At 49.5% G+C, this 26,418-nt stretch overlaps 1 protein-coding gene across 18 annotated transcripts in view; it reads left to right on the top strand.

The window, feature by feature from the left end:
• Window positions 1–26,418, top strand: part of LOC135906620 (oxidative stress-induced growth inhibitor 2-like) — a 280,892-nt gene that overhangs the window by 212,034 nt on the left and 42,440 nt on the right. Inside the window, exon 1 of one of the 18 annotated variants that reach the window (XM_065438072.2) lies at window positions 12,550–12,654. The exons of 13 other annotated variants lie outside the window; for them this stretch is intronic. In XM_065438072.2, the coding sequence (XP_065294144.1) occupies window positions 12,565–12,654 (90 nt within the window). In that variant the 5' untranslated portion in view covers window positions 12,550–12,564. Of the gene's footprint in view, window positions 1–12,549; window positions 12,655–17,117; window positions 17,215–21,816; window positions 21,889–26,122; window positions 26,232–26,418 lie in introns of those variants that run through there. 4 more of the 18 variants (XM_065438085.2, XM_065438084.2, XM_065438091.2 and 1 more) reach the window with 4 other exon arrangements.

Below are 26,418 nucleotides of genomic sequence, written 5' to 3'. Positions count from 1 at the left end.
TTCCTCGATATGGAGAAGGCGTACGATACGACCTGGCGCTACGGAATCTTGAGAGATTTGTCAGAAATGGGCATTCATGGTAATATGCTAAACGTAATAAAAAGCTACTTGTCCAATCGTACCTTCCGGGTGAAAGTAGGCAATGTGCTGTCACGTCCTTTTGCACAAGAAACCGGTGTACCCCAGGGTGGCGTGCTCAGTTGCACACTCTTTATTGTTAAGATGACAACACTTCGTGCTTCCTTACCACCGGCCATTTTGTATTCCGTCTATGTGGACGACATTCAAATCGGTTTCAAATCCTGTAACCTCGCAGTGTGCGAGAGACAGGTACAGCATGGTTTGAACAAGGTGTCAGGGTGGGCAGAGAAAAATGGATTCAAAATCAATCCTCATAAGAGTTCTTGTGTTTTGTTTACAAGGAAGAGAGGCCTAGTTCCGGATCCCTGCTTAGAAGTGTGTGGACAACAGATACCTGTAAACAAAGAACACAAATTTCTAGGTGTCATACTTGACTACAGACTCACTTTCGTCCCCCACATTAAACATCTTAAAGAAAAATGTCTGAAAACAATGAACATAATGAAACTTCTTTCCCAGACTACGTGGGGTAGTGACAGGAAGTGTTTAATGAATCTATATAAAAGCCTCATTCGATCACGACTAGACTATGGTGCCGTCATTTATCACTCTGCCACCCCGAGCGCACTAAAGATGCTAGACCCTGTTCACCATCTGGGTATCCGTTTAGCCACAGGAGCTTTCAGAACGAGTCCTGTACAAAGTTTATATGCAGAATCGAATGAGTGGTCACTTCATATCCAGAGAACATACATCAGCCAAACATATTTTTTGAAAGTCCACTCTAATCCCGAACATCTCTGTTTTAACACCATTAATGATATGACATATGCTACACTATTTCGTAATCGTCCTTCCGTAAGACAGCCCTTCTCGCTGCGTGTGAGGGAGCTTAGTCATGAAATGCATGTTCCAATCCTCGAAATTCGCCTAATGCATCCAGCCAAGCTGCTACCTCCTTGGGAGTGGCAGTTGATACAATGCGATACATCTTTCATGGAAGTTACAAAAAACGCTCCAGAGATTGAAATCCAAATGCATTTCCGGGAACTCCAGCACAAACACTCCTGCACGGAGTTCTACACAGACGCATCGAAGTCACACGACGGGGTGTCCTACGCAGCCATCGGGCCATCCTTCTCGGAAACCGATGTACTGCATGCGGAAACTAGTATCTTTACGGCTGAGGCCTACGCACTATTGTCGGCTGTGAAGCATATCAGGAAATCAAAACTCCAGAAAGCAGTCATATACACGGATTCCCTTAGTGTTGTGAAGGCCTTGATGGCTTTCTCTAACCACAAAAATCCAGTAATTAACGAACTTTATTCTGCTCTGTGTAAAGCGTATATAGGTAATCAGATTGTCATCATATGCTGGGTGCCAGGTCATAGGGGCATTGAAGGTAACGTTCTTGTGGACCAGATGGCCACGTCAGTTGCATCGCAATCTGCTAATCCCACCGCTGCAGTTTCTGTCACAGACCTGAAGCCCTTCTTACGGAGGAAACTACGGAACCAGTGGCAACGGCTATGGGACGCGGAAACAAATAATAAGCTCCACGTGATAAAGCCACAGTTAGGATTCTGGCCTTCCGTAACAAAATCACGCCGGACAGATGTCCTATTCTGTCGTCTAAGAATAGGACACACATTTGGTACACATAACTTTTTACTCACCGGAAACGAGCCTCCAACCTGTGGTAGATGCGGGGAGAGGCTGACCGTCCTCCACGTCCTCCTGGAGTGTCGGGAAGCCGAACATGAAAGAAAGAAGCATTTTCCCTTAGCATACCGGCAGCGCACCCCCCTTCATCCAGTAATGTTACTAGGCCCAGAACCGCTGTTTGACTCCAGCGCAGTCCTGGGCTTCCTGAAAGATGTTGTATTACATGTTATAAGCCCCACACACTCGTAGCGTCTCCTCTTTCCAGAGGATGCCGCTGTGATAATTTTTTTTATGTAGCACATGCCTCTAGGCCCTTGTGTCTCAAGGGCTCTAACGAGGCAGTGGTGCTCTAGTGAATTTTAGAATCTTATATATTTTCTATTTTGCATCATTCTTTTACGATGGATTTTAATGTACATAGTATCCGTCATTAGTCATCGCCATAATTTTATAGCACGCAGATTTTACGCACTTTACAGCGACTATTTTTAGGCCACTTTACAGCCAAGTCACATCTCCCATATTACATCGTTAACACTACCACTTGTCATGGCGCTCTTTGGCCAAACCTGGCCCTTGCGCCATAAAACACTACACATCATCATCATCATCAAGCACGCCAAAACACGAAAAAGTGGAGCAATCACGGCGCAGCTCTTGAAGCCTGCTGAAACCCGCGGCTCACGGGCAGCAAGCAAAACTGTGCATCAGAGCGGCACGCCAAAGCGGAGCGTCTGAAACGAAGCTGCGTCTGCGCGCCGTGGTGCCGAAACACTGCCGCTTACACACGAAACATAGTTTCATGCAGTAATTACTATAGAAGGAACTCTGGCGCTTGTGGCTACGGGAGCTGGCAGGCGGGGCAATTCAGCCAGCGTGGGAACTGTGGGAAATACATGGATTTACCTAGCTTCGTCCGTCTGGCTTCAAGGGCTCCGCGACTTTGTAAGTTCGTCATTTTTAACAAAGTACTGTGTAATAAATAGTTAAGCAAACATTATTAGTAGTGTCCGATGGCAGGATTCGTTCACAGGACCTCTAGCACAGAAACCCGATATCGCAACCATTACGCCTCGGACGACGCGTGCGTCGACAGGCGGCGTAGAACGCCCTTGCGAATTTCTTGCGGGCAAGCCAGCGTGTTGAGACGCTTGGCGCGTTTCAGTTTGGCCACCTCGACAGGTTGAGCCGCTGCACTTGGTAGCGATTGCGCTTGTTCGCGGAGTATCCTATACTTAGAAGAGTATGGATCGCTTAGAAATTTATTTGCGATCTATACACCCGCCGCGGTTGCTCAGTGGCTATGGTGTTAGGCTGCTGAGCACGAGGTCGCGGGATCGAATCCCGGCCACGGCGGCCGCATTTCGATGGGGGCGAAATGCGAAAACACCCGTGTACTTAGATTTAGGTGCACGTTAAAGAACCCCAGGTGGTCGAAATTTCCGGAGTCCCCCACTACGGCGTGCCTCATAATCAGAAAGTGGTTTTGGCACGTAAAACCCCATAATTTCAATTTGCGATGTATTTATAGAAGTAGATCGTTTAGAAGTAAACGAAGCCACAGGAATGTCTGAATACTCAAGTACGAAGATCAAATTCACGTACTTCCCGTCATTCTCATGGTGGCTGAACGGTCGCAGCGTCAGAGTTCCCGGTAATTAAAAAAAAAGCAATTATGGGGTTTTACGTGCCAAATCAGGATATGATTATGAGGCACGTCGTAGAGGGGGACTCCTGAAACTTGGGCCACCTGGGGTTTTTGTCGTCTGATACCCTATGATGTGAACAAGATTTACTCGCCGAAAGCGTTCAGTACTGCATGTGCAGGCTTTGCAGTTCTGCCTTAACAGCTACAGCGGTAGCGAGGTCTTACTCCTGCTTGCGGCGTTGGTTAAAGTGATCCTTGATTAAACGTTTTCGGAGGAAAGCAGGGTCGCCGCCGACCGTCGGTGACTTTGACGGTTACTTTTGTTTTCGCCTCTGTGGGCCATCATTCCCAAACTCTATTCGCCAGTTCCTTGCCTTGTCAGGGAATTCGGAAACTTGCCCGTACCCGCAGTGGTTGCTTAGTGGATATATGGTGTTCGGCTGCTAAGCACGAGTTCGCAGGATCGAATCCCGGCCACGGCGGCCGCATTTCAATGGGGGCGAAATGCGAAAACACCCGTATACTTAGGTGCACGTTAAAAAACCCCAGGTGGTCGAAATTTCCGGAGTCCCCCACTACGGCGTGCCTCATAATCGGGAAGTGGTTTTGGCAAGTAAAACCCCATAATGTAATTTTAATTAAATTTGCCCGCACTGACGGGGTGGTTACGCGTGGGATCGTGGACTGTCCAGTAGACATAGGCAATGCTGTGCTGTCCCTCTTGATCCACGTATAGGGTAGAAACGGTGAAAAGTTTTTGTTGCTGATTTTGATCTGCACTATTCATTTGCCGGCCCTTACCCAGTAGCCAAGACCGACCGGGTTATACGTGCCATGATTGGGAACTATACGGTAGAACTCTGTACGAGGGCTCGCTGCGAAATCCCATGAAATGTATACGAGAAAGAAAAACTTATTTCTTTTGTGGTGCGTTGCAGTGCTCCCCTTACTTCGCGTCAGAGGAAAGGAAAGCCACACTGATAGCTAGCGCATTCCAGTAGCGGGGAAAATCTTAACAGAACGCGGGTGCGCTACGTCAGCCCCGTTTAACAGGTCTCGTACAGCCGCGCCAAGTGTGCCGTTCTCAAGGATACCCGACGAGCTGCGGGCCGATCGACGCGTGTATTTCGTGCGCTACCGCGCCTGCGCGGCGATATATTTTCCCCGGTCTCTGCGCAGATGCTAAGTGATGCAGCGCTTTAAGCATGCTTATCCCAACAATAATTCGGCCTTCTGCTTGGCATCACATCTCGCTTTACATGCTTCTGTTAACCAATGACGCTGCTGCGTTTGCTGAAGCTGCGTGACCCGCCGTGGTTGCTCAGTGGCTATGGTGTTGGGCTGCTGAGCACGAGGTCGCGGGATCGAATCCCGGCCACGGCGGCCGCATTTCGATGGGGGCGAAAAAGCGAGAACACCCGTGTACTTATATTTAGGTGCACGTTAAAGAACCCCAGGTGGTCGAAATTTCCGGAGTCCTCCACTACGGCGTGCCTCATAATCAGAAAGTGGTCTTAGCATGTTAAGCCCCATAATTCAATTCATTGAAGCTGCGTGAAATATTTTTTTACCTATGGGTACTTTGCGAAACAGTTGTCTCTGGCAGATAGAGCCATACCGCCCCTAGACTCGAACCTAGCAAAAGTTTCAGGATATCTGCTGCCGAAGTATTCCGCGAATACATTGGCTTTTCGCTAGTGGCATTCGCGGAAATTAATGCACTCGAGTAATCCAGCCCACTAACTCCCGCTCCCCGTACTGAAATCGGCACGCTGACGTGCGGCTTTTCTTTTCTTGCCTTCTTTCTTTTTTTACGCGAAAACACCAGTGGCTCACTGAGCGAAAAAGCCGGCGTCTGTAGCAGTGAAACGGCACCTAAATTCCCATTGGCTGCGACGCCTCGCCACGTGCGCTCCTCGACGGAGCAGAGCGGGCGAAAGGGCACATCTGCCGCGCTGGAGTGCCCGGTGTTGCGCGAGGGCATCGCCGCGACGCCACGTCACCCTCGCTCTCGGAAGCCTTTGTTATCGGCGCGTTCCTTGCCAGCGCAAGCTCTCGCCTGCGTTCTAACTTCTCCTCCGTCATCGCTATAAGGAAATTAATGCATAATGAAACAGAATAAACTCGAAAGAAAACACGTCGGTGTTAGCGAGTATCGAACTTACGACCCCACGCTCAGAAGCCGAGCGTATTACCCCACTGGGCTAAACCAGTGCCTTCGAGATGGCACGTCTATGCACTCTGCTTTGTGACGTCATGCTACTTCTCTGCGACTATAGGCCCACAGGTCCTTGTCTTTCTCTCTCTGCGTATGGCGTGTTTAGCATGTTAGGTATACCTACAGCTATGTACGTATGCCTTCTTATTACATTTGGTATCATTGCTTGTTTAATTATTTTCATAGCGGATTTTGAACGTTGCTTTACCAGAATCTACGCTTCAGAGTGCATTCTTAGCGGATTAACACGTACTTATAACCCGCCGTGGTTGCTTAATGGCTTTGGCGTTGCACTGCTAAGCATGAGGTCGCGGGATCAAATCCCGGCCGCGGAGGCCGCATTTCAATTGAGGCGAAATGCAAAAACGCCTGTTTACCGTGCTTTGGGTGCACGTTAAAGAACCTCAGGTGGTCGAAATTAATCCCGAGTCCTCCACAATAGCGTGCCTCATAATCAGATGGTTTTGGTACGTAAAACCCCAGAATTTAATTTTAACACATACTTTTAGGGGATTTTGATTCGTACTTTAGCGGGATCCTCACGAGACGAATGGTCGACACTAGATGGGTAACGATTGATTAGTGCCGACTAAACAATAAGTATAGGTACTTAATTACGCTGTAATTGACGACTCGCTGGATAATTCCTAAAGCATTATTCGGCGCCCTTGATTTTCTTGCTGAGGAGTCCCCAACGCCTTAGAATAATATTATGCGAATTCATCGACACTCAGTAATTTGTGAATGATGATGACATTCAGGTAAAACGTTTTATTTTCTCGTCCTCACAAACGCAGGTAAAGACGAGCACACAAGAATCTCCTGTCTTCGCAGGAGATGCGTGTTTGTGTAATGAATGGGGTTCGAGCATGCCGAAAAATTTAGTGGTCTCGAAACAGGCTTATCCGATAGGAAGAAAGAAGAGTGTTTCTCTCTTCAGTGGGGATACACATGGGTGCGCTTCGTTTTTGTATGCGTGCCATGAATTTGAACACGAGACACAGCCAAGGGCTGCCCACGGTTACTAAATATTATATTTGTTGAGTCGACATGAACCATCCCATCGCAACTTTTGTCTAGCTTATGCGACAGTACGTGTGTCATGGGCTTTTTGTCCTTAAATACTGCTAGAACATGCAGCCCTGCCCCTTGGCGGAATAAAACTGCATTGGCAGTTTCCATAACGGTCCATTGCCCTCGCAGTCAAGGCTTCGGCGAGCCAAATACTTATCGGTGTTCTGTCAGAGTTGTGAAATGCTGCGCAATACAGTGTGTCGGTGTATCTTATCATCGTTATAAAGGACAAAAGAAGCCCCGTGCGACACCGCAAATACGACTGGTCTTTAGCGCTTGCGTTACGACCTCTAGCTTGTTTAGGTTGGACCCACTGCCGCCTGACAAGATTGGGCGCTCGGGTGCTGTTGTCCTCGCCAATCCCAATATAGCGGCGAAAACACTTAGTTCATGATGAAGACCTCGAAAAGCGGTGCTCGGGCGCGAACATGGTCAGCACTTCGGTCATAGCGAACAGTGTCGTCAGAAGTAAAATTTCATCATAGCTCCGCTAAATAACACCGATTTTGCTTACTCACGGTAAATGGCTGTAAGGCGGACCTTCAACATTCCCAGTATCTTCAGTCAGAGGGTTTCCATCACGTTGTGCCAACCGCCGGAATGTTGTCAGCTGAAATTCTGTTCTCTCTATATTTGTTTTTAAAATTAAAAGCGGAGCACGAGTGTACGAAGCCGGAGTAGTTGGTTCGAGGAGAAAATCGTAATAACAGCGCAGCAGATGGGATTGATATAACAATGTTTTCCTAATGAAAAAAGATTGCGGCAGAACCAATCTCACGATGAATGTCGACCTTAATGGTATTTATTAGCACTCAAGCAATGTAGAGACACACTGTACTGCCACCACCGAAACGCGTCATGAATGAGGCCTGCACTGCAGCCGTGTTCCTCTCTCGCGCTTCCCACTGAACCCGCTGCACCATCTAGCGGCGCAGCCTCAAAGCCCGTGCGTGGCACCTTGGTGAATACATATTCAGACACCATTGTCTGAATATATATGCCGTGGGTTCGAGTCCGCCCAGCACCAGAGTAATTTTAAAGTTTTTTTTTTTTTTTTCATTGAAGAGCGGCCGCATACCCAGTGCAGGGTATGTTGGCGTGAAAGAGCTTCGTTGAAAAGTGACACATATACCCCGTGGCATATAGCCAGTGAGCCAAGTTGGCGGGAAAAAAGTTCATTGAGCCAAGTTAGCCCGGTGGTTCGTTTCGAACCCTGTTCTTTCAGCGCACAAGCCCGATGCTGTACCCATTAGCCCATGCATGGATTACCCGGAGACCAAAGTGGGCGGGGAAACGGTTTGAGACACGGACAGATGAAGAGCCCTTAACGTGCATGACGTTGTCAAAGAATACTGATCGTATTAAAACTCAGATTAAAGACATTCTGCGGATCCATGTTCCAAAACTATACATATGGGCCACGAGCTAGAGCTGGCGTAGTGGAGGTCTCCGGATAAATTGTAGCCTCCTGCAGCCTCCTGCAGCCTCCCGCGTCAACATTTTACCACGGCAGCGGTATGTAAATTCGTACTTTTTCCTCATTTACATGACTGGCTCCACCACTGCAACTTCATCTAATTCACCGACGAGAAGAAAGGGGGTTAACCGAGGGGCCCGATTTTTAGTAATCATATCATCACACACTGACACCTAGGACAACATAGGGGAAATTACTTCTGCTTAATAAATGAAATACAGAGGCGATAAATTAATGGAAATGAAAGTGGATGAAAAAACAACTTCCCGCAGGTGGGGAACTATCCCACAACCTTTGCATTACGCGTGCGATGCTCCACCAATTGAGCTACCGTGGAGCCGTTTCCCCATCCACTTACTTGGGTATTTATGTTTACCCAAGAAAGTGCATGGGGAAACGCGTCGCCGCGGTAGCTGAATTGGTAGAGCATCGCACGCGTAATGCGAAGGTTGTGGGATAGTTCCCCACCTGCGGGAAGTTGTTTTTTCATCCACTTTCATTTCCATTAATTTATCGCCTCTGTATTTCATTTATTAAGCAGAAGTAATTTCCCCTATGTGGTCCTTGGTGTCAGAGTTTGTGGGCTTCTTATGAATTCACCGACGATTACGATACTCCCTTATGCGAAATTTGAGCGCAGCTGTATACGTATTTTCATTTCGCGATATGTTGGTTGGCGCGGACAATCTGTCTCGTGCGGCGTCTTGCAAACGGAGTCAAGTGTGGCGCAGCTGCCTCGCTAATTGGGAGAACGCGAGAGCCAGCGCGCGGTTGACGCGTGGGCGCGATTCAGAACAACCGCAGCAGGCAGACCTCCGCTCATGCAGCGCTTTCATTTGACGCGCTCGCCGCGTGCCTTATGGATTGTGTCATCGGTGAACAGACGACACGCGCTACTCTGGCGCTATCTCAGAGCGATCGTCGCCGCAGAAGCCCCCCATAGCGATGAAGCGTGCGCGGCGCTCCGCCGGCGTTAAAACGCAGCTGCGGCAGAGCGGCCACACCAACTGGCGGCTAGGCGCTGACAGCATGAAAATGTCGCCTATTATCTGAAAGTGCGAGATGTCGCGTGCTTTCTCCTTCGTCTGCTTTCAGGTCGGCGCTGTGTTTACGTTCTTCATTCATAATTCGAGTCATGTCATAGGAAGATGACGATGTTGAGGCCGACGGTCGCCGCTGGAACGAGTGCTGAAGCGCTCTAAATGTCGCAGTTTCGCCCGAAAGGCGAAGCATCGATTGTGATAGCAAATTGGTGGCCAGCTATACGAAGGATAGTAGTTGTATAGGCCGTAGAAACATAGGCACACTAACTAAATTAACAAGCATGATGTCGCTCGCGCGCGCGAGAAAAATCCCACTCAATGACCGCGGAAACTCGCTGTCAAAATGATGAACTGAGGAAGCGCGGCATCATCGAGCGAGTTGACCTTCGTTTTGCATCAGCGCGAAATAAGCCGCGAAAACACAGCGCACGGCGGACTCTGTCCCCGTCGCCGCCCGGGCCACCCGGAGTATTGAGCGCACCCCACTTGCTTACTCTCCCTCCGGAGCCTTGCGCGATCCACGCGCGGCCGCCCGGAGTAGAACCATATGGTAGAACGCGCCTCAGCTTCCTCGTCAAGCTGCCCCCCCCCCCCCTCCCCCAGAGCCTCGCGCGCGAGGAAGTACGGCGCGCTTCCTCCCCGCTTTCCTCCCCTGAGTGCGCTAGATCAAACCGCATTCGCCACCTCACCCTCGTACGATTTCACCCTAACATACAGCACACGGCGCGCGGCGATGATTTTATCGCCCTAGGACTTTATACGGTACTTCACGGCGACGCCGACGGCAGAAATTGTCGGTGTGACCACGGTGAGGATTTATCCTGTGCCCCAACGTCATCACTTCGCGGTTGTCCAAGTGGTTGGGCTCCGCCTGGCAGGTGATTCACTAGATGGCGCATGATAGGAGTGGCGCCACCGTCGGCGCTATGAAGTAATCAAAATGGCCTTCATCGTCCGAAGTTGAATCACTCGCGTTTACATCATCAGACGAGACGGCAAAGCGTGGCCAGAGGCGCCAGTTTACTGCCAGCGAATTACGAGACCATCGCAACGCAGCGAAGCAAGCTGCCGCAGCGAAAGTACGTGCGGCCCCACAAGCCCTCTACAACGCGAAAGGCTGAGCGAGCTGCAGCGAGGCAACACTAAACTCAGCGACAAGTAATGCCCTTGCATTTACATATCACAAGAATTTTTTTTGTCACCGCTTTATTGTTTTACAGTCGAGGCATAGAAACAAACGTCTGCGAAACTTGAAGACCGCCGTGCTCGTTGATGCTTCATCGTTGTCCGCGCTCCTCCTAATTAGACCAAAATCTGCCGCCAACTCACCCATCCAAATCACTTTACAAGGATCCCCTATCCCCATCACTCCCACCCTGCGCATCCTTGGTCTCTACCTGCAGGATTCCGGACGCAATGACCATACCCTTAAAACACTCAAGGCCTCCACGCAATCAGTGTTGCAGCTTCTACGCCGCGTATCTTCCCTGCACAAGGGTTTAGACGAAGCAGACAACATGAAAGTTGTTCATGCTTTTACGCTTAGCCGCATTCTGTACGCCACTCCATATCTCAAGCTGAACTGCACGGAAACCGAGCGCGTGAACGCCATGATCCGCCTTGCAACTAAGGCAGCCCTCAACCTGCCTCGCAGTACTAGCACAGCCAAACTCCTTGCACTAGGCATGCATAACACGCTTCCTGAACTAGTTGAGGCACACCTTCAGACGCAGTATTTAAGACTTGCCGCGAGCGCCACTGGCCGCCATATCCTCGCCTCCCTTCGCATCAACATACCCGCTAATCAGTCAACCCTTATGGCCATTCCTCGACACATTCATACACCCCTTGTAGTGAAACCCCTTCCTCGAAACGTCCATCCCCAATATCACATCTCTCGCCGCATAGCTCGCGCAAATGCCCTCCACAAGTATTACGGACAGGTCGAGAAAGCCATCTGGGTGGACGCCGCATGTACAACGCATGAAGCTGTAGCAGTTGCTTACAACCCAACCTTACCCCGACCCCTAACTCACCATCTTCCCTCGGGCTCTACACCTGAGGAAGCAGAGGAGACCGCCATCGCCTTAGCCCTTGCCCTTTCGGATGCTGAATACATCTTTAGCGATTCAAAGACTGCTTTGTCCAACTTTGCCAGAGGCAGAATTCACAACCCTGCCTGGAACTTGTTGAACATCCCCACCCAGAATTTACCACGTAGGGTTGAGCTCCGGTGGGTGCCGGCTCACTCTGGGAACCCCGGAAACGAGGCTGCCGATAAATTGGCCCGAGGTTTAATTTGCCGGGCTCAGGACAGCCTCGATCCGGGTTTCTCGAGGGAGCGGGTACACAGCTTTGCGGAGCTCACGCAAATACCCCGTTTGGACCGTCGGTCTTACCCTCCTCCCCACTCCTCCCTGACGCACTCCCAACAGATCCTCTGGAGACGCCTCCAGACCCGCTCTCTCCCATCCCCTCAGCTGCTATCCCACTACTGTGGCACCTCCCCTACATGCTCCCTATGCGGAGACCCTCACGCCACACTCTCCCACATCCTTTTTGGCTGCCCTGCCGATCCTCCCCCGCAGGGACAGCCCGCCATCTCAAGCTGGGAGGACTGGGAGGTACTGCTCTCGTCTACGGACCCGACATCGCAGGTTACTGCGGTGGCTCGGGCTGCCGACGTCATGAGCAAAAGGAGCATGAACGTTTCGACGTAGTGCGGGACCGTGCGGTGGTCCAGGGACCCAGAAGAGTCCAAACTCACATGCTATGAATAAAGTTTTTCTGTCTGTCTGTCATCGTTGTGTGCCTGCCAAGACCCATACGCTTTGAGAAACCGACAAGTGCATTTTACAGAGGCCCTTCAACCATGTCACAGCCCCGTGCCTCTGCGGCGCCGTCCATTTCGAACGGGAACTTTAGCGGGTCGTGTGGACGCAGTTGCGATTCCTCTGTCCTCTTGTTTTGCATATATTCTTGCGTTATATATAGGCACGTGAGAGAAAGTGGAGCTGCGCCTGGAAACCCGCGCGACGTTCTGCCCTGCGAATGGCGAGCTGAAGCCGGACCGAGTTGCACGCGGAGCGCCGCTCTCAGCGCCCCTGTTGTGTGTGCTGCGCCGTGCAGAATGTCACACGTCTCCCTCTTTGCCTTGCTTTTGCGGCGATGGCAGATCCCGTGGCACTGGTATAGAAGGACTGTGCGCATGCGGCTCGGGTAACATTCCAGGCGTGTGTACGCCGCAGCTTGCAGTGCTTCGCGTAGCGTCGTCTTGTCGCCTAGGGGGTCCGTTTTTGCTTCGCTGGAAGTTCTCTTATTTGCGCTCCTTTGAAACGCCTCGTGTGCAAGTGTGATGAAGAATGGTCGTGTTTTGACCGGGGAGCAGCAACGCGGAAAGCGTAACGAGACACTTGTGTGCGTGGCCGCGTCTTTCGCGCTTGCGGTAAGTCGTTGATTTAGCGTGCTACGGACGCTCATATGAAGAAAACGCTGTCACGTTAACTCTGCGTACGAGTAGTTATAACGACCTGCTCTATACATTTCCACACAGCGCACGTGGTTATAACACGTTCGCTGCTTAGTTACTCGCGATGAGAGTCCTGCGTACTCCGCTTAGCGTGTTAGAAAAAAAGATTTTTCGTTTGCCGTTGCACTTCTCTTGCTGAAATTTTGCAGATGGATCGCATTTTGGAGTCTACGTCGTTCAGTGCAACACTTGTCAGTTAGAGTTGCCCTGTGTTGCCCGCTCCTAGAACACGCGGGGGCCTTCCTGAAGCACAAACTTATGCTTGCGCCGTCGCGGCAGCAGCTCGCCTCCCCATGAGCAAAGCAAATTTACACTTTTTTTCTTGAAGACCAGGTAGTTAACCGCGGCAAGTGTTGTATTGAACGAGGTAGACTCGAAAATGCGATCCTTCTGCGAAATTTCAGCGAGAGAAGTGTAGCGGTGAGCGCAAAATTGATTTTCGAACACGTTAAGCAAAATAAACAGGACCCTGTATACTATCGCCAGCAATATGAGCCGGAACACGCGAACGCGTGGTAAATAGCCTCGCTGTCGCCAACAGAGGGGGAAGAGGGGCGCTCTTCCGCTAACTGTTGGCACTCCCACTGCGCCTGTTTTTTTTTTTTTTTCGAGAACGGTAGCTGACGGCATTTTGACTGGCCGCCAACAGCCGATAAGATGGTTATGTGTTACAGTGACTTGCATCTAGTCATTTTTTTTTCTTTCACGCTTTTTATTTTTTGGAGCGCTGCTCTTAAGCTCCCATTCCTGCGTTTAGCTTAAGGTGCTTTCATATAAACCCCAATAGGACCTCGTGTCACGCGTTACAGACAGATGGACAGATTTCCCAGGGAAGTAGCCCTAGAATGCTAACGCATCGAAAATCTCGCGTGCGCGAGTGAGGAAGGCGGGCCGGAAGCGCGCCCTCTCCAGTCGCGCGCGAGGCACGTGGGTGAGGCGAGGGAGGGGGGCGTTCTTCTCCGGCGGCTGCTGCCGTGCGGGCGCCTTATCTTGAATGTAATCTGCGCCGTGGCCGAAGTACGCGCCCGCGCGGGCCTCATCTTCGATGCGATCTGCGATGTTTGCAGAGTGCGCGTAGTGCCGGTAGCTTCGTATGCGCTGTGCTTTCGATGTTTCGTTCGCCTTGTAGCGAGATGCGCCGAGGTCAGTTCGCTCGCAGCTGCTGCCGCGATTCCTCATTCCAGCATTTTAACAGCGCGTGCGCGCGCGACACCATTCTTGTTAATTTAGTTAAAACGCGTTGGCGGGCTATAGTTAGTTTGACTCCATGATCGCATGTGTAAGCGCGACTGAATGAGGACGTAGAAACATGCACGCAGAGACAGCGCTGTCCCTGTGTGTTTGTTTCTTTTACGTCCTAGTTCAGTCACGCTTATATATTCTATCATTGTTAAATTAGTAAGCGAATGTTTACAAGTTTGTACGGCCGATAAAACTACTATCCTTATTTTATATACAGCTATCTAGTAATTTGCTATCTTATTGGGTGCTTCGATCGCCGTTCAGGCGAAACTGCGACATTTTTGGCACGTAAAACTTGAGAATTTAATTTAATTAATGGAGAAAGTGTTGATTATATATATATTTGTTTACTTCCCTAACACTATACCCATGTAAGCACCTTTTACTATGCGTACAAGGTCAGTGCGTTTAGAATTAGGATATCTACTTTTTAGGAAGAGAAAAGAAAGAGAAAGCAGGGACGTTAACCAGAAATTAAGTACGTGATCACGTTTGTTGAAATATCTGGCTCTACAGAATCCCTTTGTAGGTGCCCTATTTGGATTTAATCTGTAGTTGTAAATTGCGCTTCTCCAAAAGCAAGGCCGGTACTTCTACCGTGAGTAGAAGTGGACATGAAAGTTTGGGAAAACGGATAACGACGCTGCGCTGAAGTTTCCTCGACGTGACGTCTTCTATTTTGGCATCGTCCTTTCACGTCTGTTTAGTTATTCATCTGTAAGAAAAATGACTACGTTTCGTTCTAAAAGTGCCAGATACTCAACACATCAAGCTTTGTTTCCATACTTTTATTCCACCAATCCTCCAATCGCCTCTTACTAATCCCTACTGCCGGACATGTTTACTTTTCCACTGCTCTCGCTGAACCCAAGGGCTTCAAGGAGGCCAAGCAGTGGTGCCTAAATCGACTGCTGGGTAGTCGTCTTCACACTCTAATAAAATATGCTCCATAGTTTGCAAAATGGTGAGCGCCATCTGGCGCACAACAGGCGAAGCTGCAGCGCTCTGCGTGCGAGAGTATGTGGTTATAAAGCGAGTTTCGCTTCTCGGCTTGTGCCTGGCCTCTGCCGCAGCAACCGCGTATGTTCACTGCGGGAAAAATAATAGAAGACGCCGTCACCCCGTTCCAGTTTTCGTACATGACATGGACCTCCAACTTCTCGAAGCATACCATTAGAACTGATCGCGCGTGACAGCATCTGCTTTCTGAAACTCGCACTGTTCGCGAGGCTCATCGAGGCTCGGCACTGAAGGAAGGAGGTTACGTTAAAAATATCGCATATTCGGAGGCTGCTGATGCCAGCACGGGACTGATGCGAGCGACATGCACTCTTTCAACAAAGAGCGGAGTGCACGTCGTCGAAACACACTGCCAATGTGTTGCCGAGTGTATACGGTAAATACGGGAAAGTCTCAAACAGGGGGCGCTCCGTTCTCTCGACTGCATGCACCATGCCACAGATGAAGACGGTAGGCCTTCCTCGCTGGCCGTGGGTGTCGCCGGTTCCGAAGAAGTTTCTGCTAGCAATTGAACGCATAGTTTTTGTGAACTATTTAACGCATGCCTGAATATTAAGAGGCTAGATGAAGATACATTTGGATACCTGTACACCGTCGGAAGTAAAGAGCAAACCAGGCGAACTCCGTCGCACTGTGGTCACTGCGCGTCGGCGACACCAACTGCATGCCTCGGATGGCGTGTTCCGATCACTTCAGTGGCGTAGTGCTGGGCGCTGATTGTCATATGCGGTGCACTTTCGACATCACTTTATGATATTATAGTTACATGTCAGCGTCAACTGAGTGACACCACTGCGCTTTCGCAAGCTCTGCCCGCCCTCGTCCATCTTGAGCTTTCCCGATTTCCGGTAAAATGCGGCTGCGTTTAATGGCGTCTCGAAGCTTGCAGGCCGAAATAACCTCGCCGCGCTGGCATATGACGGTTCAGTAGCCGCAAGTAGCGCGATGAGAACCAGCTCTGCGAGGAGCGAGAAAGTTGTGTGCTGTGATGGCATCTCCCGCCGTCGCTTATCCATGCTGTCTTCCTCGCCGGATAGCTCGTCTCGGACGGAAACCGAAATAAGCTCATGTTCCGTTTGCCCGCGAAGCAATTTGTGCACAATACGCAACACAACTAGCCGGCCTTTTCACGAAAATACCGCGAGCAAAACCACCACAAACCGGAGTCTCAAGGCGCGCTAGAGCTGTGTCGGTTGTTCGTCTGCTTCTCGTATCTAACCATGTAGAGGGCGCTCGTGCTAGCCTTGTTCACGCATGCGCAACAGTATTGCAAACCGTCAATTGCCTGTCCGCCATATATCTCTGCAAACGGGCGACATTTCGCCGCTGTCGAATTCCACCGTCTTAACCCCCTCCTCCTCCAAGAGAGTGAAAGTTACTTCGTGCTCTCTCTTCAACCTCTTGGCCTCTTTCCCGCCTGTGAGCCAGTAAGGAGCAGAGGAGATTGCTGAACCTGACAACGGCAAGATATCGAGAATAGAATCATGGTTATCAGCAACAGTGCTCTCAACGCAACGAAGACAAGTGCTTTTTTAGGACTCCGAGATTAGACTGGCACTCGCGGCGCGCTGAATATCTCTGAGGTCATGGTCCATGCTTGATATCCTCCAACCACCAGATGTCGGCGTCGTCTGCCGTTGTGCTATTTAAAAGGCTGTTAATAATCATGGAAGACAATTACTAGCCATGCATACAGCTACGCCAAGATACCATCGACAATATATGCTGCCTCCTCTATAACGAATTTCGCCAAAGTGAAAGTTCCTTGCGGGTGGCAGAAATGGCCTGCGTCCACGCGGCGCCGCTATGCACCGGTGGGCAGGGGCGCGCCAACTGTCTCGCACAATGTCTGCTTTCGAACTTTGTCCGGTAAAACCAAGGCTAATCTTACTAGCCGATAAGGTCCCCCGGTGCTTTCACGTCGATTGCAGGCATGACGCTTCACGTTTGAATGGCGTGATCGATTAGGCGATGCGATTCGTTCCGATTCGGTGAGCGACAGCGCGGTCACTCGTCCTTGGCGCGTGATTAGATTGCGTTGGTTTGATGCCGCTGCAGCAATTCAGCTGTCGGATACGGTTGTTTGAGTACCGGCACCGCTGGTGAGAGGAACCTGACGCTTGTCGCAGTGTGTACTCAGCCTTCGGGAGCAGCGCTAGTCCGTTTTTCTCCCGTCAATTTGTGAAAATTCGGTGCATGCGCCAACAGGTACCGGTGAGCTGCTGTTAACCGACCTTTGTTGTTTTATTGCGCGCTTTGTCAGCCTTGGCACGTGATGTCAAGTACTTTGTACTATTGAGTTTAATGGGCCTCTTTCTTCGTCACCTTTTTTTTTTTTTTTTTACTCCTGTTATCAGTGTACAGGATAAAAAAAATCATATTCGGATGACGGAGGCTTGTACGAGACGTATGGAAGGAAAAGCCTCAGTCGGATGCTAACGTTTCGATGAGAGGAGTTGTCTCCTTCTCTTGTTCTCCTATTTTCAGTGCACGTGATGGCGCTTGAGAAACAACGCACCAACAGTTTGTTCTGGGTCGTGCTGTTCATTAGTATAATTTACTAGAGAGCGAGGCATTATACGAAAGCGCACGTGTCTAGCGACTGCCTCCCTGAATTTCTGCTGGAGTTCTCTATTCTGTCTTGTCTTGGTGTTCTTGCGCGACGTGAAAATATAGCACTGGGTTCGCACAAGAAAGTTCTTATGTATAGTCTGATTCCTAGGTGCCCAACTCACGTTGCAGTTATATTGTGACGTTCCGTTGGTAAGACTACTGGAGATAATGCGGTGTGTTTTTTTTTTTTTCGCGTGTGTGTGTGTGTGTATGTGTGTGTGTACGTGTGTGTTGCATGCATCCTGCACAGCCCTCGTGCACGAGTGTCGTTTGCCCCTTTAGGCTTTCAGACGTTCTCGCCCGTGTCACTTATCGCGCTTCTACGCGGCTCACTATCGGGAGTGTTCAATATGTACTCTCCAGTACTGTTATCGGGTCGAGAAAAAGGAGAAAAACAAGATAAAACTGTGGAGCATTCATTGGGTGCCTTTATTAGGTCATGCGTAACACTCCTGAAAACTGCCCTTGGTGACGGTACAAAGAGCAGCTCTACAGGCAAGGCAAGGAACTCCCCCTTCGAATGATCTTGTCCTCCTTATCATTGCTTCGATTACGCCCGTTCTTTTTTCCGTCCCCCTATCTCGTTTCGCAGGCGGGGTCTTCCGGCGAACTGTCTGCCTGCGCGTCGTGCTGCAGCATGCGCATGCATGCGCCGCTTTCAGAACCACCACGCGCCTAAGCCCTCCCTCCGCCGCGTTGTGCACGACGTGCCTCGAATGCATCGCGCTCGCGCAATCGCTCGTCTGTTCCCATTCGGGCATCACTCGCTATTCGCTGTTGCGATGGCGCTTCTGACTTCGTTCTCTCGGGCACATAAACGGGCGCAGTGAGAAAGAATAGAGCCAAGCGCCCTCTCCGCATCGTGCGTATGTATGTATAGTACGTATGCGAATGTGTGAGCAGCACTCTTGCGGAAGACCGCCGGCTGTGGCGACCTTGTGGCCGAGGATAAGGAGGCGTGTGTCGCAACGGCCGCGTCCCGGCGCTCCTTTCCACAGAGAGGCGTAGCTTCCTCCTCCTCTCCTCCCGTGCCCGCCCGACACGCGCGCGTGGCTCGTGAATCGTGCGAGGCGGACTCTCCTGTGGCGCGATAGGGAGTCTTTGAGTGCGGCTGCGGCGTTGCTCTGAATGGGAGAAATTGCGGGTCTTTTCAACGCATGCCTTTCTTTCTTTCGTCCTCGCGCGGCTAGCCAACTGGCTTCTCGTCAGTCTGTTTATCGACCAAGCTAACAAATGCCTGTTATCATCAAGCCAAAGCTGTAGCTTGGGGTTCAGCCACAGCTGCGTTTGCTTTGGCACCGCAAGCAAGTGCACGCTCGAAGGCGGTCATCCTCTTCTCCTTTTTGAGCCTGCTGTATTTACCTGGGCAGAGCGTGGGTCTCTAGCGCACCGGCCGTTGTAAGATCTTGGAAAGACTGATTTAGTTTTCAGGTGTATACCCTATCGGTCAAAAGTTTCCAGAACACGGTGTGAGTGAAGGAAAGAGGAAACATCTCTCTGTCTCTCTCTCTCTCTCTCTCTCTCCGCTTTTGGTACGTACTCTTGAGTTGTATATGTATGTCTCACTGTACATGAGTGCGCGAATACCACGCCCGCGGCGGTCGAATCCGATGGAGGGGGAATGCAAAAAAATCTCATCCACCGTTCTTTGATTGGAGAACTCCAGCTGGTCAGTATTAATTAAGAGCTGTCCACTACGTCTCTCGTACCACCTGTGTTGCTTATAGACGTTAAACCCCATCAACCAATCAACGACTCTGCATTCATAACGTTTTGTTTCTCATTGACGTTGATGTACATGCAAGTAGTGTTTAAGCATAAGTGCCAAGGTGCTTAAAAAAAACAACAACATAGGTTTCTCTTATTCTCTGGTACTTGGTTCCATAAAGGTTTCCACTGCACTGAGGCTGTGCACGTCAACGGCTACGGTCGTGAGATATGCAGCGCGCTGTTTATCACTATGGCACTGCCAGCTATGCAGTCGGTACAAGTTCATTCATGCTGCTCTGGGCTAATGCTTTTGTTATCACGCGTTATCACAAGCTCGAATTAGCTGCAGCTACTGTATAATATACGAAAGAATACACTATCGCAGCATATTGATCAGCTCCGATTATAACGACCACAACGCGCGTATACAATCAGACCCCCGCACTCGTAAAGCTTGCGGAAACTTTGCGAAGCGGGTTTTTCATTCAACAGAAGTCACGCGTTCCAATGTGTTTTCGCTGCTTTGCCAACACATTCGATAAAAGACTAATTTAAATGCGGAATCAAGATTTGTCAATGCACTGTTGCATGACAGCCTTATTATTATTATTATTTTAGTCACTGTTGGGCGCAGGAGCCGCGTTATGTAACCTATTTATTTATTTATTTATTTATTTATTTATTTATTTATTTATATAGAACATATTGTTTTTAAATTTCCTGCGCCAGGTAACGCACTATGGGGATTACTGGAATAATCGGACAATATTTGCGTAAACTATCTCAATATCAGGTTGGTCAATTGGTCGTCTGGGGAGAAGACGCGACTCCCTAGTCCCGGCTGGCCAGCAGGGCCCGGTTGGGGTCCCTCCTCGTCTGTGTTGCACCAAACTGGTTGTCGCTGTGACTGTCGTCTAAGGCAGCTCGGGGCGACAGTTCTCAGTTCTTGCAAGTGTCACTAATTATCTGGTTTAATCTTTAAGCGCATGTTGGAAATGCGTAAACTAAGTCACGTAGTTGATAAGATCCACTTAGCAGAAAACTTGAGATGAGCGCCATTTTCCATATATCTGTCCCCAATATGTGCCATAGTATGCGTCGACGTTTCGCTTACTTTCGTCTCGCTGTGCGTGAAGGAGGATTTTGGGAAACTGTTAACTGTAACTCCTGTGTGTTTCGTAGAAGATTTAGGACACAGATGTATCTAAACTGGGATGATTATCATGAAGTTTTTTTTTCTGAGCAAACATGACACTACTGTTTATCGGGTCCAGTTCCGCAACTGCAACATGTGCACTAAAGTGAAATAATTGAGAAAGATAATTAGGTGTCAGTTTAATAATCCATCTGAGCGTTGATATTTATTCTGCAAGTAGTGTTCGTCTGCAGCAATCCTCTTGAACATGGGGAAGAAACACAGCTTGGAAACGCTAATAGGTGCAGAGGGAGAAAGTGTCTCCGTTGGTATAGGCTCCCTTTGGCTCCCTAAATGGGAGGCTATACCGTAACTCTAACCGCTGGCAGTGACTCTCGCCTCCTGTCGGCATGAAAACAGGGCAGTTAATTTCTTCTATCTCCTCCAATAATGAACCTATCTGAAAAATTATTTCGGTCGAACGCTTTTACACGGCGCGCCACAGCTTGCATGTTGTATAACCGAATTTGCAACGGGGCCTGGTGAGGGTCCCTTTAAGGGGACACTATGAAGAGAAAATACTTTATTGTAGGAACGATAGGATCACTAAATCAACGTCATGGTGGCGGTCGTGCCATAGTCTGTATATACAGCCGAGTGCACGGATGCTCTCTTTCTCTCTCTGTTGCTTGCTCTTTTTTTTTTCCCGCTCACAGCATGCAATAAAGAGTTAAAAAGTTAAGTTTTGTTACTCATCGCGTCCTCCTCGCCTCCTGAGGGACTTCTCCGGCCAGTCATGTTATGTTCGCTCGTGAGCCTTGGTACAGAGAAACCTCGGGAGCCCAAGACACGCATGTGATAACGTTATTTATTATTTCTACACGAGTGCGCGGAAAACGTTGGTGCGTGCGAATCCTTGGCACGTAAATCAAATAACTGTAGTGCATGAGCATAACGACATAAACGGGGAGCGTAGCTCATGCTTGTGAGTATGCGTGTGGTTTTGTTTGCGTTCTTTTCGGCATGGCAGCAACTGACTGAACGACTATGGACAGAGGTGCGCCCACTCGTACGTGGAATCATTTTCCCACCGAAGCGACCACTGCCATGGCGTCGGAGCGCCGGCGCTGCCATCTTGCTATTATTGAAAGCAGATATATACTTCCGGGCCATTTGATGTCTGTCTGCTTACGTGCGGTGGCCAAAAGAAGAAGAAAAAAAAAAGGCGCCGCAAGGAGAGAGCAGCGGCAGAGAACGGGATCTGCCTCACGTGATGGCTCGGGACGGACGCATGCATCGCGTGTGGTTTACGCGACTCTTTGTCCTCAATACTGGCGGCGCGGACCCGTACTGCACGCACGTTGAGTCTATTGGCGAGTGGCCTGTTGTGGTCCTGGAAGGAACTTTCTCGCTGCTCGATTTAGCAACAGGTAAGGGTGAATTTTCGAGTTGGGCGTCGATCCAGCGACAAATCGGCAACTCGGCAGTGAGTCTAGCGCGAAACAGGCAACGTAAAAAAAAAAAAAATATTCCGCCTCGTATAGCCACACGTCTGCAATGTGAAATTTTACGACGTCCATGCGATTATGCGGGGCGATCGTTTTTTGTAAGTTTTACAGAATTTTTAAAAACAGCCTGCTGCAGATAGCACAATTCTAGTGCTTGAGTTGGATTGTTCAGAGAGGTGGACGTTATACTTGCACGAGAAATCGAAACGCATGTTCAACTCATTAAAGAAAATCGCTGAATATCTTCTGTATTAATTATTTTACGACAAGTATATAACAATTTAAAATTGTAGCCGGTGAGCCGGCAAGGCGTATCCAACTGGAATAAGTTTCCAGAATGGCGGCAATTCGTACACATGCGCCTTCAAACTCGGCGTAAAATTGCAGTGTTGTTCCGCTTGCCTTTTTAACAAAACGCTCTTTTATGCAATGAAGCACGAAAGTAACTGGAACGCCCATGTATTTCCTCCCATACACTTTGGGATGTATCTGGAAACTGACGTCATTCTGGCGATTGATTTCAAGTGAATGCGTCTTGCAAACTGACCGGCTGCGATTCGTAAATTGAAATATGCGCCGTAAAGAACTCAGTTAAGGAGTTAATTAGCGAATTTTTATTAGTTGAATACGTGTTTCGGTTTCTCGTGCTAGTAATGTCCACCTCTTTGGATAATCCTGCTCAAGGATAAGAATCTTGCTGTCTGCCACAGGCTTGCTGTCAGGACTGCTGCCTTGTGAATCTTGCTGTCTGCCACTGAAAAATGATCGCCCTGCATAAAGCGGAGGCGTGCTCTAGGAACTGAGACATTTTGTGCAGACAGTGACTGCTGCAGTATCCATCTGTGATGCCGGTAATCGCTTAACTGCAGCAGTTAATCGCCTATCACTAAGCAAGCGACACATGAATACCGTGCCTTTCTTTCAGGTGGCCTTATTAAGGGTTTGGAACGCGTTTGGATCGCTCGCAGTATACGCAGGGCCACGACATACGGCCAGTGGTTGTATCACATGGATTTTAATCCTGAAGGAAAGCTATGGCAAATTCTTGCTCACAGTCCTGCAAAATCAGAAGTGCTTTCATTCTCAATTACTGGTATGCGTGCTTTCTTCGCAGATTTTTTCTCTCTCTCTCTCTATATATATATATATACGCCGGTGGCATGCACTAATATGAAAGCTAAGGTGCATATAAGCAAAACAACAATCAGAACGGGTCTTCGTTCCTTCTGACTGCTGCACTTTGATGCCCTGCGGCCACCCGCTACTGCACGACAGCGCCATGTGCTGGACTACCGGCGACGCACGGTCCCCTTCGTCGCGACCGTCATCAGCAGAGCAACCGAACGGCGCACTAGAAATTTATCGAGCGTGACGAGGCCCCGCGTGAGAGTCAGGGCGATGTCTGGCGTTATTCGGGGCACTCTCGTCGTCAGGGCGCGGAGCGCGATAGCAGCGCCCCGGTGTGGGCCCGCAGCCGCTCCGGCCACCTAAGCCATGGTCCGCTTACTTTGTTGGCCGACAGTACATATGTACCCATATATATACTATATATACTGACCGAGGTAGTTGGAGAAGTATGGGAGAGGCCTTTGCCCTGCAGTAGGCGTAGCCAGGCTGATGATGATGATGATGATGATGATACCCGGGTATGCCCACGCCATCATCATTTCGCCGCCATCGGTGGGCCCATGTTCGACTGTCAAGCCTGACCTGAGCTGTATGAAAGCCGTGTCCAGGTTCGATGCCTGATTGCGCAAGCGGGTCCCGCTTCCGCTTCATGGCCGCCGTAAAGACAATGCAACGGTGACAAGCGTGCGACGGTGGTGATTGCCCGACTCCGTTCGTTCTTTGTTGACCAGAGAGTTCACTGACAGAGTCAATGACTGAACAATGAAGAGGTGACGACACCAGCCTTTTCTAGAACCTCGCGGCCATCTTTGTGCTTTTCTGTACGTTTCGGTTCGCGTCGTCAACTCGCTTTTCAACGACGATAAGAACGATGACGATGACTATTTTTTTTTTTTACGTGAAAAAAAATGGAAATGTCTTTTTAGGACCGACTGTATCTGTATGTACGGTTTCTTTTCTTTCTCTCTACTTGAAATGTCGCAATAATCAATTTTTTCTCGCTCGCGCGAAAAACGTTGTTTATTATTTTGGGGGGTTCATTTCCTTACTATTTTTAGTAGCCGAAGTTATCATCATAACGCCGTCCATTGGTATACTTGCGCACGATGACCTTCAAGAAGCCTTCGTCCTGCGAAAAAGCGCGTCACTCTTGTTCCTTAAGTGTATTTCGAAAGGATTGGTTTTTATACTGCCAGCAGACCTTATATGCTTGATCAGTGATTTAACACGGGTTTAACGAGGGGCGTACATGGTATTTCATGACGCTGCCCTCAGGCCGGCCATGTTTGTTCATGTGCCAAATATGCGTCTTTCTTTTTATTTTTTATTTGATTTCTTAAGATGTCATATTTTCGTAAGTTAACTTTGAAATTTACAAATATTTCCTACGCCAACTGCAGCAAAATACAAATTATGACCAGTAAGAAAGGATGAAAGCTGCGTTTAAAGTTATTCCCGTCCTATACATGCTATACACACCAGCTTTATACTATAATGGCAGAAAAGCATGAGTAGTGCATGCAGCGTCAGGCAAACGAAGAAATAAACAATGCAGAACAGACCACTAAAACAAAATTGTTGCGTTAGAGCTAGAAGAATATATCTAGCTGTCTTCCTCCTTTCAATTTTCTTTCCGTCTTCTATTTTTGCTAGAAGGCGCAACATGCTGTATACTTGCTAAGAACGATCGGTGGAGAGTGTAATGCAGCATCTGACTAGCATTCTATGCGCGTGGTCGTGCAGTGTAAGAATTCAGGGTGGAGCGAGACAAATATGCACTTACAAGTGAGCTCTAGTACGCAGAGAAAGCGGAAACTGACATTCGTAGAAGAACGAAAAAAGCTTCAGCATCCTAAACGAACTGAATAAATCGGAAGCGCTAGCATGATAGCGCAGATCAGCTACTGCACTAGATGCTTCTTGCTTTAACGATATGGCCAGAATATTGATTATTCGGTGCCATTAGCCAATACTGTAACGCGAGTAAAAGCCACCCTTAAATTCCCCCTGACTTAGAAAAAATATGCGCGTACTTATTTGATGGTACAGTCGTATGCATGGTACCCGGTAATTGCCGTCGTGTGCGTTTTGTGATCATGACTATGCAAGCTCGGATCGGCTGTTGCGTCGTCTCCCCTCCCCCCCCCCCTTTTTTTTTTATCGTAATGACTCTGTTTACGAATTTCACCTAATGCACTCCGGTAGCATTTATACCGGACTATTAAGTTCCTTTCTTATTCAACGCTTGCCGGGCACGAATGAATGGATGCCGTGGTGAGCCGTAATAGGTCCGGGTGTCTATGGGCGTTGGTTCTCCTATGTAAATGGCTTCGCAGGACTCATTGCAGCCCTATTGCGTCAACTCCCGCCGTAGGCGGCACAAAACGCGCCGCCTTGATGGGCTTGCACCCTTGACTGCCCGGGAGCCGAGCACACTCGGTTTCGTCGGGCAAGCGTCAGTTTGTCGTCCCATTCCCTGCAAACATTGGAAACGATTACGCGCGCTCCGCGGGACGTTGGCTCCACGAAACGCTGTGCGTTGTCGATTCGACAGAATTGCGACCGCATCGCTTCTCGCCTGTTGCCGAGCGCCTTTATGAAGATTCTCTAGGACAGCGGTATAATTTTTCATCGGCATGTCTTCACGTGCCCGCCACATGCCTGGTTCAAGGTCGGCGTTGCCCTTGTACTGAGGTCGACATCTGGCGGAGAAGCGTGCGTCTTTTTTTATACCTTATTCCTCACCCACTCTCTTTATCTCTCTCTCGTTTTTATCAGTGGACGGCGAGTGTTTCGAGCGTAGTTTTCCGCACCTTCGAGAGTGGTCTTCTTGCACAAGCAGCTAATCTCCGGGGCATGTACGTACAGGAAAGAAGCGCGTGTTTCAACACAGTGACGCTCTCGCGGGCTCCCTCAGCGAGTGGTCTTCCTCGCGCGCGCCGCCGCCGAATGCGAGGGGGAAAGCGAGCTCGGGCGTGCGCGCGCCGTGCGTGACGTCGGCTGTCCGCTCACTGCTGGACTGTCCGCACCGTCCAAGACATCGCGCCTCTGATGCTAGCCGCACGTGGAACAGCAGCGGTTGTGCGCGGTCGATGAACGCCGCGTTGTCTGGCTCGAGGCATTTACAGAGCTCTCAGGTAAACGGACCGGTGGCAAGCCGGCATGCCTACTTGTGTTTCGGCGATAGCGAGTGGGAGGAGTGAGATGTGCCGCTTTCTCGTTGGAAATGATAGGATGACATCGGGGGTTAGATCAGCGCGTCGTACTTTTTTCCATTTCCTGCTCGCTTATTTAAGAGAAGGTTCGTGACGCTGGTGAAGCCAA

The sequence above is a fragment of the Dermacentor albipictus genome, chromosome 1 (genome assembly GCF_038994185.2).
Source record: "Dermacentor albipictus isolate Rhodes 1998 colony chromosome 1, USDA_Dalb.pri_finalv2, whole genome shotgun sequence".
Lineage (NCBI taxonomy): Eukaryota > Metazoa > Arthropoda > Arachnida > Ixodida > Ixodidae > Dermacentor > Dermacentor albipictus.
This window is presented reverse-complemented; position numbering and strand designations above follow the sequence as displayed.